This window comes from Oncorhynchus nerka, linkage group LG10 (genome assembly GCF_034236695.1).
Source record: "Oncorhynchus nerka isolate Pitt River linkage group LG10, Oner_Uvic_2.0, whole genome shotgun sequence".
NCBI lineage: Eukaryota > Metazoa > Chordata > Actinopteri > Salmoniformes > Salmonidae > Oncorhynchus > Oncorhynchus nerka.
The window spans coordinates 44,828,770-44,852,216 of record NC_088405.1 but is presented as its reverse complement, the minus strand read 5'-3'; the positions used below and the strand labels follow the sequence as shown (position 1 = coordinate 44,852,216).

The window sequence follows — 23,447 nt, the reverse complement described above, 5'->3', positions numbered from 1 at the left end:
AATCTCGCGTCTTGTGACGGCCGGCCGCCCAACAACCTGCCCGCTTGACCCTATCCCCTCCTCTCTTCTCCAGACCATTTCCGGAGACCTTCTCCCTTACCTCACCTCGCTCATCAACTCATCCCTGACCGCTGGCTACGTCCCTTCCGTCTTCAAGAGAGCGAGAGTTGCACCCCTTCTGAAAAAACCTACACTCGATCCCTCCGATGTCAACAACTACAGACCAGTATCCCTTCTTTCTTTTCTCTCCAAAACTCTTGAAAGTGCCGTCCTTGGCCAGCTCTCCCGCTATCTATCTCAGAATGACCTTCTTGATCCTAATCAGTCAGGTTTCAAGACTAGTCATTCAACTGAGACTGCTCTTCTCTGTATCACGGAGGCGCTCCGCACTGCTAAAGCTAACTCTCTCTCCTCTGCTCTCATCCTTCTAGACCTATCGGCTGCCTTCGATACTGTGAACCATCAGATCCTCCTCTCCACCCTCTCCGAGTTGGGCATCTCCGGCGCGGCCCACGCTTGGATTGCGTCCTACCTGACAGGTCGCTCCTACCAGGTGGCGTGGCGAAAATCCGTCTCCACACCACGTGCTCTCACCACTGGTGTCCCCCAGGGCTCTGTTCTAGGTCCTCTCCTATTCTCGCTATACACCAAGTCACTTGGCTCTGTCATAACCTCACATGGTCTCTCCTATCATTGCTATGCAGACGACACACAATTAATCTTCTCCTTTCCCCTTCTGATGACCAGGTGGCGAATCGCATCTCTGCATGTCTGGCAGACATATCAGTGTGGATGACGGATCACCACCTCAAGCTGAACCTCGGCAAGACGGAGCTGCTCTTCCTCCCGGGAAGGACTGCCCGTTCCATGATCTCGCCATCACGGTTGACAACTCCATTGTGTCCTCCTCCCAGAGCGCTAAGAACCTTGGCGTGATCCTGGACAACACCCTGTCGTTCTCAACTAACATCAAGGCGGTGGCCCGTTCCTGTAGGTTCATGCTCTACAACATCCGCAGAGTACGACCCTGCCTCACACAGGAAGCGGCGCAGGTCCTAATCCAGGCACTCGTCATCTCCCGTCTGGATTACTGCAACTCGCTGTTGGCTGGGCTCCCTGCCTGTGCCATTAAACCCCTACAACTCATCCAGAACGCCGCAGCCCGTCTGGTGTTCAACCTTCCCAAGTTCTCTCACGTCACCCCGCTCCTCCGCTCTCTCCACTGGCTTCCAGTTGAAGCTCGCATCCGCTACAAGACCATGGTGCTTGCCTACGGAGCTGTGAGGGGAACGGCACCTCAGTACCTCCAGGCTCTGATCAGGCCCTACACCCAAACAAGGGCACTGCGTTCATCCACCTCTGGCCTGCTCGCCTCCCTACCACTGAGGAAGTACAGTTCCCGCTCAGCCCAGTCAAAACTGTTCGCTGCTCTGGCCCCCCAATGGTGGAACAAACTCCCTCACGACGCCAGGACAGCGGAGTCAATCACCACCTTCCGGAGACACCTGAAACCCCACCTCTTTAAGGAATACCTAGGATAGGATAAAGTAATCCCTCTCACCCCCTTAAAAGATTTAGATGCACTACTGTTCCACTGGATGTCATAAGGTGAATGCACCAATTTGTAAGTCGCTCTGGATAAGAGCGTCTGCTAAATGACTTAAATGTAATGTAAATGTAAATGTGAATATAAGTAAAGACCTTAAAAACCACATACTTACCATTTATTCCAATCAGGATGACCTGCTTGCCACTCGTCAATGTTAGGGGGGCAACCACAGCTGTGGTACAGCCATGGGAAAAAGACAAACTAGAATCCAAAACGTGACACCAAAAAAATCACAGATAAATTGTTCTATATATTTGGACTGTAAATACTGATGCATTGAAAATTGTGCAGCATGTCTAAAAAGGTGGTATTGCAGGAGGTGCTATCAGATTTAATATGAAACACCTAAACAATAAACACACATGTAATACAGGAATCTTCTCTGTGCCGCATGTGACATAGCCACCCATAGCACCAAGGTTTTACACAACAGGTAGTCTCTGTTTGAAGGGTTTTATCGCTCCTTGTCTCCAATCACCGTAATTCATCAGGATGATGAGGGGTCCCTTACCTTCCAGGAACAACCTCTGTCTTTCAGGCATTAACTTTTAGGTTGCATGTATTGCAAATAGATTTTTTTAAATGTTATATTACTCCCCAAATAAGAGGAACCACAGCTAATGCACATTAAAACCACATAGTTAGGCACATGTCATTTAATGGCATATATATCTGATATAATGACATACACTAATATCATAATGAATTCTCATCTCTTCACTCTTTAAGTTGTGTTGATGAAGAAATATAACACAATTTGTATTTAATAGTTTCCAGTACCAGTACCCATGCTCCTGCATCTATCCCCACAAGATACAGGTACAGTATGCTAGAATGCCAAACAAATGCCATGCCGAGCTTAAAATAATTATACAGCCAAGCTATTATTTTCATGAATTCTGTCATGTTATTATTTTTTTATTTTTTTATCTCCACATGTCTCCCTGATGCAGGAGCCTGTAATGCTCCGGGTGTCGTGGGTGTGGAGTCAGACGCAGGAGACAGAGAGTGCAAGGCTGTGCTCTTTTAATGCACCAACGCACCACAGGGTGCTCACAATAATAACGGCCCCAAACACGGGGAATGAGAAAGGTACAACTGAAATTTCACGACCAGGAACAAACACGTTCCTCTACATTAGAGCCGAAGGTTACAATCATTAATCCCGCACAACAACCAGGCGGGCCGGCTGTCTAATAAAGACAAACGAATCATTCACCAACAGGTGCTACCAATAAACATACAAGGAGGGGGAGGAAAGACAATCAGTGGCAGCTAATAGGCCGGTGACGACGACCGCCGAGCGCCACCCGACCGGGAAGGGAAACCACCCTCGGTCGGACTCGTGACAGAGCCGATGGGGAGTTTCACACGGTCAGATTGTCATGTAACCCAAAGGTGACTTGGGCAGGCCTTGTGTGCACAAAAGTGGGGGGAAAAGAGAGAGTCATGGGTAGACAGCATGCTCTCTACTGTTACTGTTTTGGGCCAGTGTCAAGTATTGCAACAGTGAGGATATGAGAGGCTTAGGTTACAGTCAATCGGTCTGAGGAGTTAAATGTTTTATTGCACTACTTTGTATTTAATCCTACATTGAAATGAAAGCCAGTGACACAGCTAAACTTGATCAGTATATTGCAACTGCATTTAGTACTAGTTAGACATTTCCTAACAAGGTAGTCATGCTGTCTGACAAGTTGAAAGACACTAGCCTTGATGATGCCCTTACTCTCTTGAGGTTGTTGTCTGTAGCGGGATTTCCTTATGGTCAAGCGACCTGACTTCAAGCATCCCTCAGGTCAATACCCCCTCCTACCATTTGCTACTCTGATGAGCAGAAGAAGGATAGTGTATGAGTCTAAAAAGCATGTCGTGTTAAGGCGTGAGGCATGTGTGATAGAGAAGCACAGGTTGTGTTTTCTGAACCGAGGGAGTAGTGTAATGATCTTAGCTTTGATAAGTCTGTTAATAAGAAATTCCTTAAGGGAGATCTCGCTCTTGGCATCTCCCTTGGGGTTCTTTTAGGTAAAGGTTTCCCAAACCTCTCATAGGCCTCCTCCAGACGTTTCATATTTTTGTTTTAACCCTTAACATGCTTCAATTTGTCAACTAATCATCAAGCCTTTGACTAATTAAATCAGGTGTGGCAGTATAGGGTTAAAACAAAAATGTGAAACTTCTGTGGGGAATCCCTGTTTTAGGGGCAATGCTAGTGGCAAGAGCAGGTTACTGTCACTTTGCAGTTCGCTCCTTCTGATCCTAAAGTATTTATTAAAATCAAACAGAATGGGAATCTGTATGTGATTAAAATTACAACATAACAAACATTGTGGTATGTACCCATAATTCAACTGCCCTAAAAATATACTGGGGAAATGGGAAGAAATATCACTTCCATCTACATTTTGAAATTATAATGTAGATGGAAGTGCCTCCTCAAATGCCACCAGTGCCCCATCCCACTGTTTGCTCAAGCTCATTTCTCTATTTGGTAGAACATAAACATTATTGTATGTTAATAACGTAGAAAAACAAGTACCAAAATGTGTGATCATATACTGTGAGACACAATCAAATAATATATATTAGTTTCACACATGACAGAAGTAAATTGGTAAACATTGTGGATGGTTAATTTTCATTATCGTGGGAACTGCGTTATATTGTGGAAAATCAAAAGACAAAGCCTCCACAGTTAACACTCAAATGTTTTTGTTATTTACCTGCTTGAATTCATTAACATCTCAGGTGCAAACAACGCTGGTATAATTATTTCTGAACTAGAATGGTATATTCACATTTACACAATTGGTATACAGACAGCAAAATTAGAATGACAGTTTACAGTTTAAAATGTGCAGATACCAGCATAGCTATGGAATCATATTTGTATGGGACACATACAGGCCATAAATAAACTAGCTACGCCATCAAAGATCTTATTAAAAGGCAAAATAGTTGAATCTGTTTATTATACAGGTATGTTATGTATTATATGCAGAGTAGTTGTTTATTTTAAGTTGAGTGCGGTATTCAACACAACCACAGGTATAATAAGAACGAACACAACGGTCAGTTCCAGTACAAATGATAAAACACCAGTTCTGGTACTACGGAATCATGGGAGATTGAGTTTCACAGTCCGTCACTCACAGCCAGACATTTAAGTCATGAAATAAATAGATCAATAATTCCCGAAAAAGTATTTCCATGTGCTTACACGATTGATATAATTGATTGTTTTTTTATACATAATTAATAACAGCCAGCAGCTTGCTGAAAAGGCCCAATGTTCACTGGGGTTGCAACCGGCTCAAACCAAAAAGCTAACGTTAGCATACAAGATACTTTTGGCCAGAGCGAATAAATATCACTTCCTGTCTACACGATGTAACTGATTGAAATAAAATAAGAGTTTAGAATTATGCAGGACGAAATAAAAGGGAGCACTACTCATCTCCATATCTACAGAGTTTACATCCAGAGAAGCGTCACTGATCATTTGGCGGCCCTTATAAAATGTCCCTTCAACTTAAATCCAGTAGTTTGTTTTCATGTCGGACATACATATTGCACCTTACAAAATTATCTGTACATTGTGTCACATCTAAAGGGGGATCCATTCAAATCAGGAGCACTTCTAGTTTCCAAATCCACAGAGTTTACACCCAGAGGAGTGTCACTGCTCATTTGGCAGTTATATATATTATATAAGTTATATAGCAAATGTGCCCACTCTGGTCTTGGCATGTGCACTCTAGCCAAATAAAATAAAATAAAATGTTATTGGTCGCATGTATATATTTAGCAGATGTTATTGTGGGTGTAGCAAAACAGCCTGCAGATACAGTGTGGGTAGGCTACGTCCAAGTCAAACATATTTGTATATATCTTATGTAAACTGCACTGCAATTCAGATTCATTGTAATCTGCCAAAGTGCTCCACTGTGGCACATGTATTTCTGTTAATTAAACCTGACCATCTAACATGCAAATAGCTGGATGTAAGTTGATTTGCACTCTTAAAGGGCCACAATAACAGATTTGGAAACTACAGCTGCTCCTGTGTTAAAGGGGACCCCCCCCCCTTTTTCTGCAACACAATGACCAGAAAATGTTGTATGGTGCAATATGTATGTCCGATATGAAATATGGTTGTAAAATTAGAAGCGACACTGATGTGGATTTGGAAACTGTGGATTTGGAAAGTTAAAATGCTCCTGAGTAGAATGGACTGTCCTTTTACAGCGACACAATGTATAGATAATTTTGTAAGATGCAATATGTATGTCCAGTATGAAAAAACTATTGGGTTTAAGTTGATGGGCCACTCTATAAGGGCTGGCAAATGAGCAGGGACACTGAAGGGGGTGTAAACTGTGGATTTGCTCCTGAGTAGAATTGACCCCCTTTTTCTGCACAACGTACAGATAGTATTGTATGGTGCAATAAGTGATAGGTGTACATACACAAAAAACATTGTTGACCATTTAGGTAGGCTTGAAAGAAAAGAAGAGAAAGACAAAAAGACAACAATACATAATATCTTATAGAAATACGTTAAATTATTTTTTTATTCATAACTAGTATAAAATCTTTGGATACTTGTGCACATGTTCTATTATTTTCTCTCTCATTCTTTATTTACAAATTACACAGGACAGGACTTTTACCCGGAAGTACTTCGTTATTATTGCCGACTTCACAGTTATATTATAACGCATCCTGGAGTTGACACTTCCTGCTTATTTTTCCCCCCTGTCAACAAACCAAAATACATGTTCTATGCGAGATTTTGTCCATTTATTTGGATGTAGCTAGTAAATACAATTCATAGTAACAATGATTCCTTACTCTGTCAATATTAAACTCGCGGCGCGGACATTGACTGGAACGCTTAATTTGCAGAACAAAACTGCTGTTGACTGGTGAGTTCTGGAGCCCTGTGCATTGGCCTAGCTAGCTAAAATGATTAGATATTTACGTTAACTCACTCAGCTGAAATGGTTTATTCTACAGAAAATGAAGATGAGCAGATATGTATTAGATTACAATACTATATTGTTTAGTCTTTGGATAAAATGAAGAATTTGAATGCTTCGCTTCACAGTTGGCAAGTGGTGTTCTGCTACAAGTTTCAGCAAGCTGGTTTAGCTAACGTGAAATAGCTTCGTCCCGCAATTAGCTTAGACATTTAATTTAGTTAGCGTTTGGATTAACCATGTTGACTTTACTTTGCCATCTGTAGACATTACGAGTAAAGTTAAAATGGTTAATATACATTTTAGCTAACATAAATGGCTAAGCTAATTAAATGTTAATATACATGACCAGTTGTGAGACGAAGCTAACGTTAGCTTCCTCGCTAATTAGCGAATTGTCTAACGTAACGTTAGCTAGTTATTGATTTGACATTGCAGTTGTGTTTTTGTGCTAAAGCTGACAACCAATTACGATGCCACTGTTTAGTGTCATTGGTTGAGTGTAAATGTATGTGACTGATGAATGCCATATTGCTAGTAGTTAGCTGTAGTTTTAAAAAAGCAAATAAAGTGCTTGTAAGATTAGTTAATGTGCTAGACCCCCACATTTGGGTCTTAGTGATTTTCTTGATGGTCTTTGTCCCTAGAGGTGGAAAATGTGTGATAGTGCAGCAATAGCAGTATTCTTTGTTATCAATCGCTTTCATTCCTCAATCCCATATCAAATTGTATTTGTTACATGTTTCGTGAACAACAGGTGTAGAGTAGGATAAGAGTGAAATGCTTATTATGGGCCCTTCCCAACAATGCAGAGGAAATAATAGAAAAATAATAAAACAAGGATGAATATACAATAAGAATTATGTTGGCTTTATACACAATGTACCACTTCCGAGTTCATGTTTAGCATTTACGAGGTAATTAAGGTAGATGTATACAGGTAGGGATAAAATATCTAGGCAACAGGATAGATGAACTGTAGCAACGGTGTATGTGATGAGTCAAAAAAGTTACACTGGGTACCTATTGATTAATTATTTAACATCTTATGGCTTTGGGGTGGATCCTATTTATTTATTTATTTTCAGACTTGGTACATCAGTACCGCTTGCCATGCGATTTCAAAGAGTCTATGACTTGGGTGGCTGGAGTTTTGCAGTTTTTAGGGCCTTCCTCTGACACGGCCTGTTATAGAGGTCCCGGATTGGGCCGTACTCACTACTAGAGGTCGACCAATTAATTGGGGCCGATTTCAAGTTTTCCTAACAATCGGTAATCTGAATTTTTGGACACCGATTATGGCCGATTACATTGCACTCCACGAGGAGACTGCGTGGCAGGCTGACTACCTGTTATGCGAGTGGCAGGCTGACTACCTGTTATGCGAGTGCAGCAAGGAGCAAAGGTAAGGTGCTAGCATTAAACTTATCTTATAAAAAACAATCAATCTTAACATAATCACTAGTTAACTACACATGGTTGATGATATTACTAGTTTATCTAGCTTGTTCTATACAATCGATGCGGTGCCTGTTAATTTATCATTGAATCACAGCCTACTTAGCCAAACGGGTGATTTAACAAGCGCATTCGCGAAAAAAGCAGTCGTTGCACCAATGTGTACCTAACCATAAACATTGTCTTTCTTAAAATCAATACACAAGTATATATTTTTAAACCTGCCTATTTAGTTAATATTGCCTGCTAACATGAATTTCTTTTAACTAGGGAAATGGTGTCACTTCTCTTCTGTGCAACAGAGTCAGGGTATATGCAGCAGTTTGGGCCGCCTGGCTCGTTGCGAACCGTGTGACGACCATTTCTTCCTAACAAAGACAGCCAACTTCGCCAAACGGGGGATGACTTAAAACAAAAGCACATTTGCGAAAAAAGCACAATCGTTGCACGAATGTACCTAACCATAAACATCAATGCCTTTCTTAAAATCAGTACACGGAAGTATATATTTTTTAAACCTGCATATTTAGATAAAAGAAATTCATGTTAGCAGGCAATATTAACTAGGGCAATTGTGTCACTTCTCTTGCGTTCATTGCACGCAGAGTCAGGGTATATGCAACAGTTTGGGCCGCCTGGCTCGTTGCGAACAAATTTTCCAGAATTGTACATAATTATGACATTACATTGAAGGTTGTGCAATGTAACAGGAATATTTAGACTTATGGATGCCACCCGTTAGATAAAATTCAGAACGGTTCCGTATTTCACTGAAAGAATAAACGTTTTCTTTTCGAAATGATAGTTTCCGGTTTGACCATATTAATGACCTAAGGCTCGTATTTCTGTGTGTTATTAAATTATAATTAAGTCTATGATTTGATAGTGTTGTCTGACTGAGCGGAGGTTGGCTGCAGCAGGCTCGTAAACATTCATTTAAACGGCACTTTCCTGCTTTTGCCAGCAGCTCTTCGCAATGCTTCAAACATTGCGCTGTTTATGACTTCAAGCCTATCAACTCCCGAGATTAGGCTGGCAATATTAAAGTACCTATTAGAACATCCAATAGTCAAAGGTATATGTAATACAAATGGTATAGAGAGAAATAGCCCTATTATAACTACAACCTAAAACTTCTTACCTGGGAATATTGAAGACTCATGTTAAAAGGAACCACCAGCTTTCATATGTTCTCATGTTCTGAGCAAGGAACTTAAACGTTAGCTTTCTTACATGGCACATATTGCACTTTTACTTTCTTCTCCAACACTGTTTTTGCATAGGCACTTTAGTATTGCCAGTGTAACAGTATAGCTTCCGTCCCTCTCCTCTCCCCTACCTGGGCTCGAACCAGGAACACATCGACAACAGCCACCCTCGACGCATCGTTACCTAGCGCTCCACTAAATCTGCGGCCCTTGCAGAGCAAGGAGAACAACTACTTCAAGGTCTCAGAGCGAGTGACTTCACCGATTGAAACACTATTAGCGCGCTCCCCGCTAACTAGCTAGCCATTTCACATCGGTTACACCAGCCTTATCTCGGGAGTTGATAGGCTTGAAGTCATAAACAGCTCAATGCTTGAAGCACGGTGAAGAGCTGCTGGCAAATGCAGGAAAGTGCTGTTTGAATGAATGCCTACGAGCCTGCTGCTGCCTACCACCGCTCAGTCAGACTGCTCTATCAAATATCAAATCATAGACTTAATTATAACATAATAACACACAGAAATACAAGCCTTAGGTCATTTTTTTATTTGATTTATTTTACCTTTGTTTAACTAGGCAAGTCGGTTAACCTGTTACTCCTACCCCCTACTTTTTCGAACATTCTGTTAAAAATCACGCAACATTTCAGCGCCCTGCTACTCATGCCAGGAATATAGTATATGCATATGATTAGTATGTGTGGATAGAAAACACTCAGACGTTTATAAAACTGGTTAAATCACAGAACGTGCGTTTCATCGAAAAGTGCAGGAAAATCTGATCACTGAAAATGGAAAAATATATCCATGCGCGACTTGAACCCATTGATAAAGGTGAACCACATTTAATGGGGCCGAGGTTGCAATACCTACAGCTTCCACACGATGTCTAGAGTCTTGTCATTTGCCTACTATTTGTTTCTTGGTCAAACAGACGCAAGGCAGCGCAGTTCTTCCGGTCTCCGACCGGATATTTTGTTGAGATTTACCCGGACATTATTTCCAGACGGACAGCTATAGAATATACATCGCCTCGTGATCAATTTGATCGCTTATTAACGTTTACTAATACCTAAAGTTGCATTACAAAAGTATTTGTAATAAGTGTATAAGTTTGTATTTGTATAAGTGTTTTGTGAAAGTTTATCGTCGACTTTTTTAATAAAAAAAAATGACGTTACGTTATGAAACGCTTTTTTCCCCTTGATCACACAGTCTTCATAGATCGATATCTAGGCTATATATGGACCGATTTAATTGAAAAAAAGACCCATTAGTGATGTTTATGGGACATCTAGTAGTGCCAACAAAGAAGATGGTCAAAGGCAATGAATGTTTTATATTTTATTTGTGCGTTTTGTGTAGCGCCGACTATGCTAATTATTTTGTTTACGTCCCCTGCGGGTCTTTTGGGGTGTTACATGCTATCAGATAATAGCTTCTCATGCTTTCGCCGAAAAGCATTTAAAAATCTGACTTGTTGCCTCGATTCACAACGAGTGTAGCTTTAATTCACTACCCTGCATGTGTATTTTAATGAACGTTTGAGTTTTAACTAGTACTATTAGCATTTAGCGTAGCGCATTTGCATTTCCAGATGTCTAGATGGGACGCCTGCGTGTCAGGTAGGAGCAAGAGGTTAAGAACAAGTTCTTATTTTCAATGACGGCCTAGGAACAGTGGGTTTAACTGCCTGTTCAGGGGCAGAAAGACAGATTTGTACCTTGTCAGCTCGGGGATTCAAACTTGCAACCTTTCAGTTACTAGTCCAACGCTCTAACCACTAGGCTACCCTGCCGCCCATTAATATGGTCAAAACCGGAAACTATCATTTTGAAAACAAAACGTTTATTCTTTCAGTGAAATACGGAACCGTTCCCTATTTTATCGAACGGGTGGCATCCCTAAATCTAAATATTGCTGTTACATTGCAAAACCTTCAATGTTATGTCAGAATTATGTACAATTCTGGCAAATTAATTACGGTCTTTGTTTGGAATAAATGGTCTTCACACAGTTCGCAACGAGCCAGGTGGCCCAAACTGCTGCATATACCCTGACTCTGCTTGTACGGAACGCACGAGAAGTGACACAATTTCCCTAGTTAAAAGAAATTAATGTTAGCAGGCAATATTAACTAAATATTCAGGTTTAAAAATATGTGTATTGATTTTAAAGAAAGGCACTGATGTTTATTGTTAGGTACACATTGATGCAACGGCAGTGCTTTTTTCGCGAATGCTCTTGTTAAATCATCACCCGTTTAGGGAAGTAGGCTGTGATTCGATGAGAAATTAACGGGCACCGCATCGATTATATGCAACGCAGGACACGCTAGATAAACTAGTAATATCATCAACCATGTGTAGCTAACGAGTGATTATGTTAAGATTGATTTTTTTGTAAGATAAGTTTAATGCTAGCTAGCAACTTAACTTGGCTTCTTGCTGCACTCTCGTAACAAGTAGTCAGCCTGCCACGCAGTCTCCCCATGGAGTGCAATGTAACCGGTCACAATCGGTGGCTAAAAATGGAGATTACCGATTGTTATGATTACTTACGGCCGATTTCAAGGTATCAGCCATTCCGATTAATCGGTCGACATCTACTTAAGACAGCGCTAAGGGGGGACAGGACAGGCAGCTGATCGTCCTCGCAGTGGCAGACCACGTGTAACAACACCTGCACAGGATCGGTACATCTGAACATCACACTTGCGGGACAGGTACCGGATGGCAACAAACAACTGCCCGAGATGCACCAGGCAGGACTGGCAAAAAGTGCTCTTCACTGACGAGCTGCGGTTTTGTCTCACCAGGAGTGATGGTCAGATTTGTGTTTTTTTGTCGAAGTAATGAGCGTTACACCGAGGCCTGTACTCTGGAGTGGGATCGATTTGGAGGTGGAGGGTCCGTCATGGTCTGGGGCGGTTTGTCACAGCGTCATCGGACTGAGCTCATTATTGCCTGCAATCTCAATGCTGTCCGTTACAGGGAAGATATCCTCGTCCCCTCGTGCTACCCTTCCTGCAGGCTCATCCTTTCATGACCCTTCAGTATGACAATGCCACCAGCCATACTGCTCGTTCTGTGCGTGATTTCCTGCAAGACAGGAATGTCAGTGTTCTGCCATGGCCAGCGAAGAGCCCTGATCTCAATCCCATTGAGCACTTCTGGGACCTGTTGGATTGGAGGGTGAGGGCTAGGGCCATTTCCCCCCCTAGAAATGTCTGGGAACTTGCAGGTGACTTGGTGGAAGAGTGGGGTAAGATCTCACAGCAAGAACTGGCAAATCTGGTGCAGTCCACGAGGAGGAGATGCACTGCAGTACTTAATGCAGCTGGTGGCCACACCAGATACTGACTGTTCCCTTTTTTTAACCCCCCTTTGATCAGGGACACATTTTTCAATTTCTGTTATTCACATGTCTGCAGGAACTTGTTCAGTTTATGTCTCAGTTGTTAAATCTTATGTTCACACAAATATTTACATGATACATTTGCTGAAAATAAACACAATTGACAGTAAGTGTTTCTTTTTTTGCTGATTTTATTCATGAGCTGGATTGCATATCTTTAAAAAATAAATAATAATATTGGTTTGTACTTGTTATGTTTAGCTAGCTGACTCACTGCAATTATTTTTTGCATTCTTTTAGTAGATGCCCAATGGGCCTTTTTTTCTTCATTTCTTTGACGTAACCTTGTATACTAAGCTGGTAGTGCGTATAAGATGACGATATGAAAATCGGGATACCGCCTCACCCTAGAACATGCCTCTGCATGACCTCTTCAAGCAGCTGTGTGCTGCCCTGTTGATAGGCTAAAATGTAAATGTTATTTTTGATGGATAGCAGCCCCTGCTAGATAGCTTAGTTATATCGCCTATATTTTAAATCTCTTCTCTTCCAGGGGTTGGCAGGGGCTGATAGCCCAGGGATGTCACTCCAGCATCCTCATCATCGACCCAAAGACTTCCCAGACCATCCAGGTTCTGGAGAGGCACAAAGCCAATGTGGTCAAGGTAAGTTCCAGTCAGGATTTCTCAATATCATAATGGGAAAATCCCAGGAAGTAGCCTCTGCCTTTTTTTGAATAAGTTGTTTGAGTGAATTCATAGCATGTAGCTTAGATTACATTTGCAATAGTGAATGTAACCCATCACAGGAGTAAACTATATTCATGTCTGGTTCTAATTATAAAGTCTGTTTTCTAGCTGAAGTGATATTTATCATCCAAAGTAAGAAAGTGGGTTCTCTTTGACCTTGGTCAGAGTAAGCTTTTTCTCTTTGTCAGCAAGATTCGGCCATGTTTTCACTGTTTGGGCCAAAAAGCCACATTGATAAAGTTTCAGCTCCCAAGTGGCGCAGCGGTCTAAGGCACTGCATCTCAGTGCAAGAGTCCAATCAAATGTATTTATATAGCCCTTCGTACATCAGCTAATATCTCAAAGTGCTGTACAGAAACCCAGCCTAAAACCCCAAACAGCAAGCAATGCAGGTGTTGAAGTACGTTGGCTAGGAAGAAGCCTAGAGAGGAACCAGGCTATGAGGGGTGGCCAGTCCTCTTCTGGCTGTGCCGGGTGGAGATTATAACAGAACATGGCCAGCATGGTCAACTAATAGGTCTGGGACAGGTAGCACGTCCGGTGAACAGGTCAGGATTCCATAGCTGCAGGCAGAACAGTTGAAACTGGAGCAGCAGCACGGCCAGGTGTGGACTGGGGACAGCAAGGAGTCATCATGCCAGGTAGTCCTGAGGCATGGTCCTATGGCTCCTGTCCACCGAGAGAGAGAAAGAGAGAATTAGAGAGCATACTTAAATTCACACAGGACACCGGATAGGACAGGAGAAGTACTCTAGATATAACAAACTGATCCTAGCCCCCCGACACGTAAACTACTGCAGCATAAATACTGGAGGCTGAGACAGGAGGGGTCAGGGGACACTGTGGCCCCATCCGATGATACCCCCGGACAGGGCCAAACAGGAAGGATATAACCCCACCCACTTTGCCAAAGCACAGCCCCCACACCACTAGAGTGATATCTTCAACCACCAACTTACCATCCTGAGACAAGGCCAAGTATAGCCCACAAAGATCTCCGCCACGGCATAACCCAAGGGGGGGCGCCAACCCAGACAGGAAGATCACGTAAGTGACTCAACCCACTCAAGTGACGCACCCCTCCTAGGGACGGCATGAAAGAGCACCAGTAAGCCAGTCACTCAGCCCCTGTAATAGGGTTAGAGGCAGAGAATCCCAGTGGAAAGAGGGGAACTGGCCAAGCAGAGACAGCAAGGGCGGTTCGTTGCTCCAGAGCCTTTCCGTTCACCTTCACACTCCTGGGCCAGACTCCATTCACTCAGACTCCACACTATAGTCTTCACTACAGTCCCCGGTTCGATTCCAGGCTGTATTATATCCGGCCGTGATTTGGAGTCCCTTAGGGCGGTGCACAATTGGCCAAGCGTCGTCCTTGTTTGGTCGGTGTAGGCTGTCGTAAATAAGAATTTGTTCTAAACTTCTTTGGGACTAGGGTGCAGTATTGAATAGCTTGGACGAAAAGCTAGAATATTCATACAATTAGTAGATTTGGATAGAAAACACTCTGACGTTTCTAAAACTCTTTGAATGATGTCTGTGAGTATAACAGAACTCATATGGCAGACAAAAACCTGAGAATAAAATCCAACCAGGAAGTGGGAAATCTGAGGTTTGTAGGTTTTCAAGTCTTTGCCTATCGAATATACAGTGTCTTGGGTCCTATTGCACTTCCTAAGGCTTCCACTAGATGTCAACAGTATTTACAACCTTATTTGAGGCTTCTACTGTGAAGGGGAAGAGAATGAGAGCTGTTTCAACCAGGTTTCTGGCAGAGTGCCATGAGCTCAGTCTCGTGTGCGCCTGTGAGAGTTAGCTGCGTTCCATTGCATTTCTAAAGACAAAGGAATTGTCCGGTTGAAACATTATTGAAGATTTATGATAACATCCTAAAGATTGATTATATACATTGTCATGTTTCTACAAACTGTAATATGACTTTGTCTGAACTTTCACCTGGACTTTCCGCGCCTCGTGAGTTTGGATTTGTGAACTAAACGCGCAAACAAAAAGGAGGTTTTTGGACATAAATTATGGACGTTTTCGAACAAAACAAACATTTATTATGGAACTGGGATTCCTGTGAGTGCATTCTGATGATCATCAAAGGTAAGTGAATATTTATAATGCTATTTCTGACTTTTGTGACACCTCTCCTTCTTTGGAAAATGGCTATGTTTTTCTGTGGCTAGGTGCTGACCTAACATAATCGCAATCACCGTAAAGCCTTTTTGAAATCTGACACAGCGCTTGCATTAAGGAAAAGTTTATCTATATTTCCATGCATAACACTTGTATATTTTATCAATGTTTATTATGAGTATTTCTGTAATTTGATGTGGCTCTCTGCACCGGATGTTTGTTTGAGACAATGCATTTCTGAACATAAAACACACATTTCAAATGAAGTTTTTGGACATAAAGATGAACTTTATTGAACAAAACATGAAGTCATGTGAGTGCCATCTGATGATCATCAAAGGTTAGTGATTAATTTAATCGCTATTTCTGACTTTTGTGAGGGCTCTCCTTGGTTGGAAAATGGCTTTATGGTTTTCTGTGACTGGGTGCTGACCTAACATAAAGCCTTGTCGAAGTATAACATATCGTCGGAAAAAGGTAGGCTACATTGTACAACATTCTTGCAAATAAACAACAAAACAGTAACAAAAACCACATTCTGCTTTTCCATTTCATTTAAATAACCGTTAACATTTTCTTTCAGTTAACAGTAGGCCTATTGATGTGGACTATTGTCAGCAAATTGTAGCGCCTCGCTAAAGTGGCGATCCTTGGGAATCTTTCACTGTTGACTTTCCACCAGTGACGTGGAAACACATTGAGTGATGGGAGGAATGTCTCAAGTAGTTTTTTTCACCTTGTTTTCTGCCTCTCTCAAGTGCGGGGTTGTAGTCACACCCACGAAGTAACAGCATGGGGTTGTTGGCGTTACCAAATAGGAGCTGAAGACCCAAGGCTTCCTGGCTCGCTCAGTCAATCTCTCTGTCAGCAGCAGTGGGACACTCTCTCCATTTGACCCAGTCACATCTGTGTCATAGGATACCAAGTCCGCCAACTTGAGCAGCTTTGTTTTTGCTGTCACTCTCAGCTGGCAAAATAAATCGCAGATGCTTGTGGCGATGGTCCAACATCAATGTGACGAGAGGTGCCATTAAGGTCAGATTTTTTTGCATCCACCTGTGAAAATAATAAAATAAGTATTATACGATCTTGCATTTCGGATCCTTCAAAACTATGTTTTTTCATAAATGTGCAATGTATGGTTTTGCTTCTCCTAATACTTTCAATAAGACAATGACAATAACAACAATTGGCTGCTATTTGCCTACATAGATTAACAACACTAATTGCCTACATACAATATAACCTAGTTTTATAGATTCATTCCTGCATGCATTTTTCAGAGGGACTCCTGAACTCTTAACACTCTCATGCTTTTATCCACTCCGCGGAAGAGATGTTTGCAGTAGGCTGAATGTGATAGGGTTTATGTTGGAGATGGACACCTTTTTTGGATGACATAACGCTGGTTGTGCATGTCAGGGTTAGCAAGACGGGCTTGATCTCCATCATTATTTGCCAGTGATCATCTGGGAGCTCGAGAGTTCTGCCTCTTGCAGCTTGGTGATGGTCCGGTTGAACAGCACGGCTGTCTCTGCTCCACCAACCTCTCAAACATGCTACGCGCTGGTACTCGTTCTGGCTTACAAAACTGGATCAGGTGGTGCTGCGCGAGCTGCATTTTGACTTGCTTAACTTCTAGTGCCTTGGTGGCTGAGTTGGCTATGGTAAAAGTGCCTAACCAGTCTCTCAGCAGCAACAATCACACCACATATACACTGCTCAAAAAAATAAAGGGAACACTAAAATAACACATCCTAGATCTGAATGAATGAAATATTCTTATTAAATACTTTTTTCTTTACATAGTTGAATGGGCTGAAAACAAAATCACACACATTATCAATGGAAATCAAATTTATCAACCCATGGAGGTCTGGATTTGGAGTCACACTCAAAATTTAAAGTGGAAAACCACACTACAGGCTGATCCAACTTTGATGTAATGTCCTTAAAACAAGTCTAAATGAGGCTCAGTAGTGTGTGTGGCCTCCACGTGCCTGTATGACCTCCCTACAATGCATGGGCATGCTCCTGATGAGGTGGCGGATGGTCTCCTGAGGGATCTCCTCCCAGACCTGGACTAAAGCATCCGCCAACTCCTGGACAGTCTGTGGTGCAAGAGCGAGAAATGATGTCCCAGATGTGCTCAATTGGATTCAGGTCTGGGGAACGGGCGGGCCAGTCCATAGCATCAATGCCTTCCTCTTGCAGGAACTGCTGACACACTCCAGCCACATGAGGTCTAGTATTGTCTTGCATTAGGAGGAACCCAGGGCCAACCGCATCAGCATATGGTCTCACAAGGGGTCTGAGGATCTCATCTCGGTACCCAATGGCAGTCAGGCTACATGGAGGGCTGTGCGTCCCCCCCCCCAAAGAAATGCCACCTCACACCATGACTGACCCACCGCCAAACCGGTCATACTGGAGGATGTTGCAGGCAGCAGAACGTTCTCCACGGCGTCTCCAGACTCTGTCACGTGCTCAGTGTGAACCTGCTTTCATCTGTGAAGAGCACAGGGCGCCAGTGGCGAATTTGCCAATCTTGGTGTTCTCTGGCAAATGCCAAACGTCCTGCACGGTGTTGGGCTGTAAGCACAACCCCCACCTGTGGAGTCTCTGTTTCTGACCGTTTGAGCAGACACATGCACATTTGTGGCCTGCTGGATGTCATTTTGCAGGGCTCTGGCAGTGCTCCTCCTGTTCCTCCTTGCACAAAGTTGGCGGTAGCGGTCCTGCTGCTGGGTTGTTGCCCTCCTACGGCCTCCTCCACGTCTCCTGATGTACTGGCCTGTCTCCTGGTTGCGCCTCCATGCTCTGGACACTACGCTGACAGACACCGCAAACCTTCTTACCACAGCTCACATTGATGTTCCATCCTGGATGAGCTGCACTACCTGAGCCACTTCTGTGGGTTGTAGACTCCGTCTCATGCTACCACTAGAGTGAAAGCACCGCCAGCATTCAAAAGTGACCAAAACATCAGCCAGGAAGCATGGGAACTGAGAAGTGGTCTGTGGTCACCACCTGCAGAACCACTCCTTTATTGGGGGGTGTCTTGCTAATTGCCTATAATTTCCAACGGTTGTCTATTCCATTTGCACAACAGCATGTGAAATTTATTGTCAATCAGTGTTGCTTCCGAAGTGGACAGTTTGATTTCACAGAAGTGTGATTGACTTGGAGTTACATTGTGTTGTTTAAGTGTTCCCTTTATTTTTTTGAGCAGTGTATTATTTGTTGTCTGTTCACACTGCTATGCTTTATCTTGGCCAGGTCGCAGTTGCAAATGAGAACTTGTTCTCAACTAGCCTACCTGGTTAACCTGTTGCTTCTACCCGGGACGCTTGCGTCCCAACTAGAGCTCTGGAAATGCAAATGCGCTACGCTAAATGCTAATAGTATTAGTTAAAACTCAAAAGTTCATTAAAATACACATGCAGGGTATCGAATTAAAGCTACACTCGTTGTGAATCCAGGCAACGAGTCAGATTTTTAAAATGCTTTTCGGCGAAAGCATGAGAAGCTATTATCTGATAGCATGCAACACCCCAAAAGACCCACAGGGGACGTAAACAAAATAATTAGCATTTCGGCGTTACACAAACCGCACAATAAAATAGAAAACATTCATTACCTTTCACCATCTTCTTTGTTGGCACTCCTAGATGTCCCATAAACACTATTTGGGTCTTTATTTCGATTAAATCGGTCCATATAAAGCCTAGATATCGTTATATGTAGACTGTGTGATAAACGAAAAAAACATCGTTTCAAAACGTAACGTCATTTTTTAAAATTCAAAAAGTCGACGATAAACTTTCACAAAACACTTCGAAATATGTTTGTAATGCAACTTTAGGTATTAGTAAACGTTAATAAGCGATAAAATTCATCAGGAGGCGATGTAAAGATCATTAGCTGTCCGTCTGGAAAAATGTCCGGCTAGAAACTCAACGAAAATATCCGGTCCTAGACCGGATTAGATACGGTGTCCTGTATGTGTTTGACCAAGAAAAAACTCGAAGGGAAATGACAAGACTCTAGACACGCTGTGGAAGCTGTAGGTACTGCAACCTCAGTCAATTAATTGTGGTTCACGTTTATCAATGGGTTCAAGTAGCGCATGGATATATTTTCCCCATTTTCAGTGATCAGTTTTTCCTGTGCTTTTCGATGTAAATGCCGTTCTGGTAAAGCCACAGCAGTGATTTAACCAGTTTTTTAAACGTCTGAGTGTTTTCTATCCACACAGACTAAGCAAATGCATATACCATATTCCTGGCATGAGTAGCAGGGCGCGATGTTGCGCGATTTTTAACAGAATGTTCAAAAAAGTAGAGGGTCGACTGAAGAGGTTAAATAAAGGTAAAATAAAATATTGAAGCCATCGCTGAAGTCTGTGCATAGCATGGCACCGAGTCCCAGGGGATGCAAGTAGTGGAATTCCACTACTTGCATCCCCTGGGACTCGGTGCCATGCTATGCACAGACTTCAGCGATGGCTTCAACAATGTTGCGTGCGTTGTTGTGGATGCATGCCAACACGTAGTCATTGAGTCCCACGTCTCAACATCACTGGTCAACTTCTCCACGAGGTTGTCAGCTGTGTGTCTGACTGATAGACTCCTTTACCCAGTCAACATCGCTGAAGTGGCACGTCATGGTATTTTAGATCTCGGTGGTCAGCACAGTTCAACAGTCAGTTGTGAGAGCCAACTTGCCGGCTGTGGCTAGCTTCGGTTTCAGCACTTAGAAAAAAATATTATGTTATTGTGTCTTGTGATGGCGTGCAGTACTCAGGCTCAAAGTAACGAATTAACTCCCCTAAAGCCCTCGACCACACTGATTGGCATCATATCACGCTCAATCATTCTACACACCAACTGTGTGATCACCTCAGACGGCACGCATCATTCTCCCCGCTAGCATCAAAGTGATGGCACCTGGGTGTTTGTTCTTGACGTGATACATCATCGTGCTGGTACTGCTGCTGAATTTGTTAAAAAAAATGTTTTTGTTATCCAATTGGTAGTTAGTCTTTTCACATCGCTGCGTCTCCTGTACGGAGTCGGGTGAGGCTAAGGTCCTCCGAAACAACCCTACCAAGCCACACTGCAAACACTTTTTGACACACTGCTCGCTTAATCCGGAAGCGAGCCGACACCTTGCGACCGTGTCAGCGTGCATGCGCCCGGCCTGCCACAGGAGTTGCTGGAGCGCGATGGGACAGTGACATTCCGGCCAGCCAAACCTTCCCCTAACCCGGACCAATTGTGCGTCTCCCGGTCGTGGACGGCTGCGATACCCGGATCTGTAATGACGCCTCAAGCACTGCAGTACCTTAGACCACTGCGCCATTCGGGAGGCCCCTGCTGCTGAATTTTTGCAAAGCTTGCAGAGAACTTCATCACCCTTTTGAACGAAGGGTCCCACACAGAGATACGTTTGGCGCGCTTCATTTTTCCTCAGTTGCCAAGCTAACGTTAGCAGGGCCTCTAGTGGATGTGAAACCTTCCAAGCACATTCTTGGTGGTATAGCGCCCTCTACAGTTCAAATTAGTTTTCACACGAAGACACACACACACTTTATTCCACAAATTATGCAAATAAACCTATAGACCGATAAACATGACCGGTCAAATTTATTTTCAGTCACTAACTGTTAACTTCTCTAGGATAGGGGGCAGCATTTGGCATTTTGGATGAAAAGTATGCCCAAATTCAACTGCTTGCTACTCATCCTCAGAAGATAAGATATGCATATTATTAGTAGATTTGGATAGAAACTTCTGAGTGTTTTCTAACTGTTTGAATCATGTCTGTGAGTATAACAGAACTTATGTAGCAGGCGAAACCTCGAGGACAAACCATTCAGATTCTTTCCCCCACATAAAATAAAGGAATGGAAATAAGAATATATAATATTTGGGCGAGCAGTGTCCGAGTAGAATAGGATAAAATACAGTATATACATATACTGTACTGATGAGTACTGCAAGATATATAAATGTTATTAAAGTGACGAGTTCCATTTATTAAACTGGCCAGTGATTTCAAGACTGTATATGGGCAGCAAACCCCCACCCTTGTGCCAAATTCTCTTTTATGGTTTATTTTTAATACTGTCTGTTCAAGTAAATAGATTTTATGTCACCTACTTTGCCCCCAAAACCTCTTTTTTTTATATATTTAAAAAAATATATATTTTATATATAATTTTTTTAGGGTTTTACAATATAATCCATCATGCCATATGGAATCAAAAGCATTCTTTTATAATCAGCAAAATATGCAAGTACTTTTCCTCTGTTTCTGATGAACATGCAGGTGTGTGTGTGTGTGTGGTCTGTTCTGTGTTTGGGTAGAAGGAAGGTCTGTATTCAGCTATTGAGAATACAGCAGAACAGTTTCCCCATGTTGCGGGTGATACATATAGTTATTAGGCTCTAATTTGTCACTTAAAAAAAAAAACATTTACATTTTTATAGGATATCAGGGAAGCAGCCACTTTCCAAAACCGGGTTTGAAGAAGGCATCCTGCAGCTTAGGAGTACTGTGTTTTTGCATTTAATTCCTGATGCTGTCAGGGCCACATGCCTTTCCAGGTTATATTTTATTTGAAAGTTCAGCGTGTGTAATTTAGTAGTCAATTGGGTTCTGGTTGTTTTTAATTGTGTTCTAGAGAGCTGAGTTTTTTTCTTGCACATTTGATTTTGTTTTAGAGACTATGTTCAAATAGGCTAAACCATCTCACCTGCTCCCACTCTCTCCTTCTCGCTCTCTGCCTGCAGGTGAAATGGTCCAGGGAGAACTACCACCACAGCCTCAGCTCGCCCTACTCTCTGAGGCTGGCCTCTGCCGATTCAGCAGGGAAGATTATCGTGTGGGATGTGGTGAGTGGCACGGCCCACTGTGAGATCCAGGAGCACTCCAAACCTATCCAGGGTGAGAGCCAAACCTCGGAAAAGGACCACTGCTGCATTTATTACATCAACTTTGAGAGACCAAGAAATTACAACCTGTATCAATGATTTCCTTTCAAGTACATTAAGCCAAACCTCCCTGACATAAATTTAGAATTATGAATAAATGAAAATGAGATCTATCATAAACCCTGGGATAGTTTTTATTTTTTATTTTTCAGCAAGGATATTATCCTCTTGAACTGACAAATATCCCAGTCCCCGAAATCAGGTATTAGGCTATTTAAACAATGTTTTTTTTTTTTTATGTCATAAAACTTAAATGAACAGCATAATAAGGTTGTTGTACAAATAGGCCTACAATAAAAACTACTGCTGCTAATACAACTAATTACACATATTTATATGTCACAGACCACTTGAACTTTTCCACATTTTGTTACAGCCTTATTCTAAAATGGATTAAATTATTCTTCATCAATCTACACACAATACCCCATAATGACAAAGCAAAATGTATTAAATAAAAAAACGGATACCTTATTTACATAAGTAGTCAGACCCTTTGCTATGAGACTCAAAATTTAGCTCTGGTGCATCTAGTTTCCATTGATCATCCTCAATGTTAATACAACTTGATTGGAGTTCACATGTGGTAAATTCAATTGATTGGACATGATTTGGAGAGGCACGCCTTTCTATATAACGTCCCACAGTTGATAGTGCATGTCAGAGCAAAAACCAAGCCATGAGGTCGAAGAAACTGTCCGTAGAGTTCTGAGACAGGATTGTGTTGAGGCACAGCTCTGGGTAAGGGTATCAAAAAATGTCTGCAGCATTAAAGGTTCCCAAGAACAGTGGCGTCCATCATTCTTAACTTCTTGCGTCGAGCAATCCCGTATCCGAGAGCGTAATCATAGCCTCAAGCTCATTAGCATAACGCAACGTTAACTATTCATGAAAATCGCAAATGAAATAAATATATTGGCTCACAAGCTTAGCCTTTTGTTAACAACA

At 42.4% G+C, this 23,447-nt stretch overlaps 1 protein-coding gene across 2 annotated transcripts in view; it reads left to right on the top strand.

The window, feature by feature from the left end:
• Nucleotides 1-6,327: 6,327 nt before the first annotated feature.
• The window catches only part of wdr11 (WD repeat domain 11), a 150,314-nt gene continuing 133,194 nt past the window's right edge, over nucleotides 6,328-23,447 (top strand). For both annotated transcript variants that reach the window (XM_065023446.1, XM_065023445.1), the window contains exons 1-3: nucleotides 6,328-6,537; nucleotides 13,167-13,278; nucleotides 22,299-22,452. In XM_065023446.1, the coding sequence (XP_064879518.1) occupies nucleotides 6,452-6,537; nucleotides 13,167-13,278; nucleotides 22,299-22,452 (352 nt within the window). In that variant the 5' untranslated portion in view covers nucleotides 6,328-6,451. The remainder of the gene's footprint in view (nucleotides 6,538-13,166; nucleotides 13,279-22,298; nucleotides 22,453-23,447) is intronic.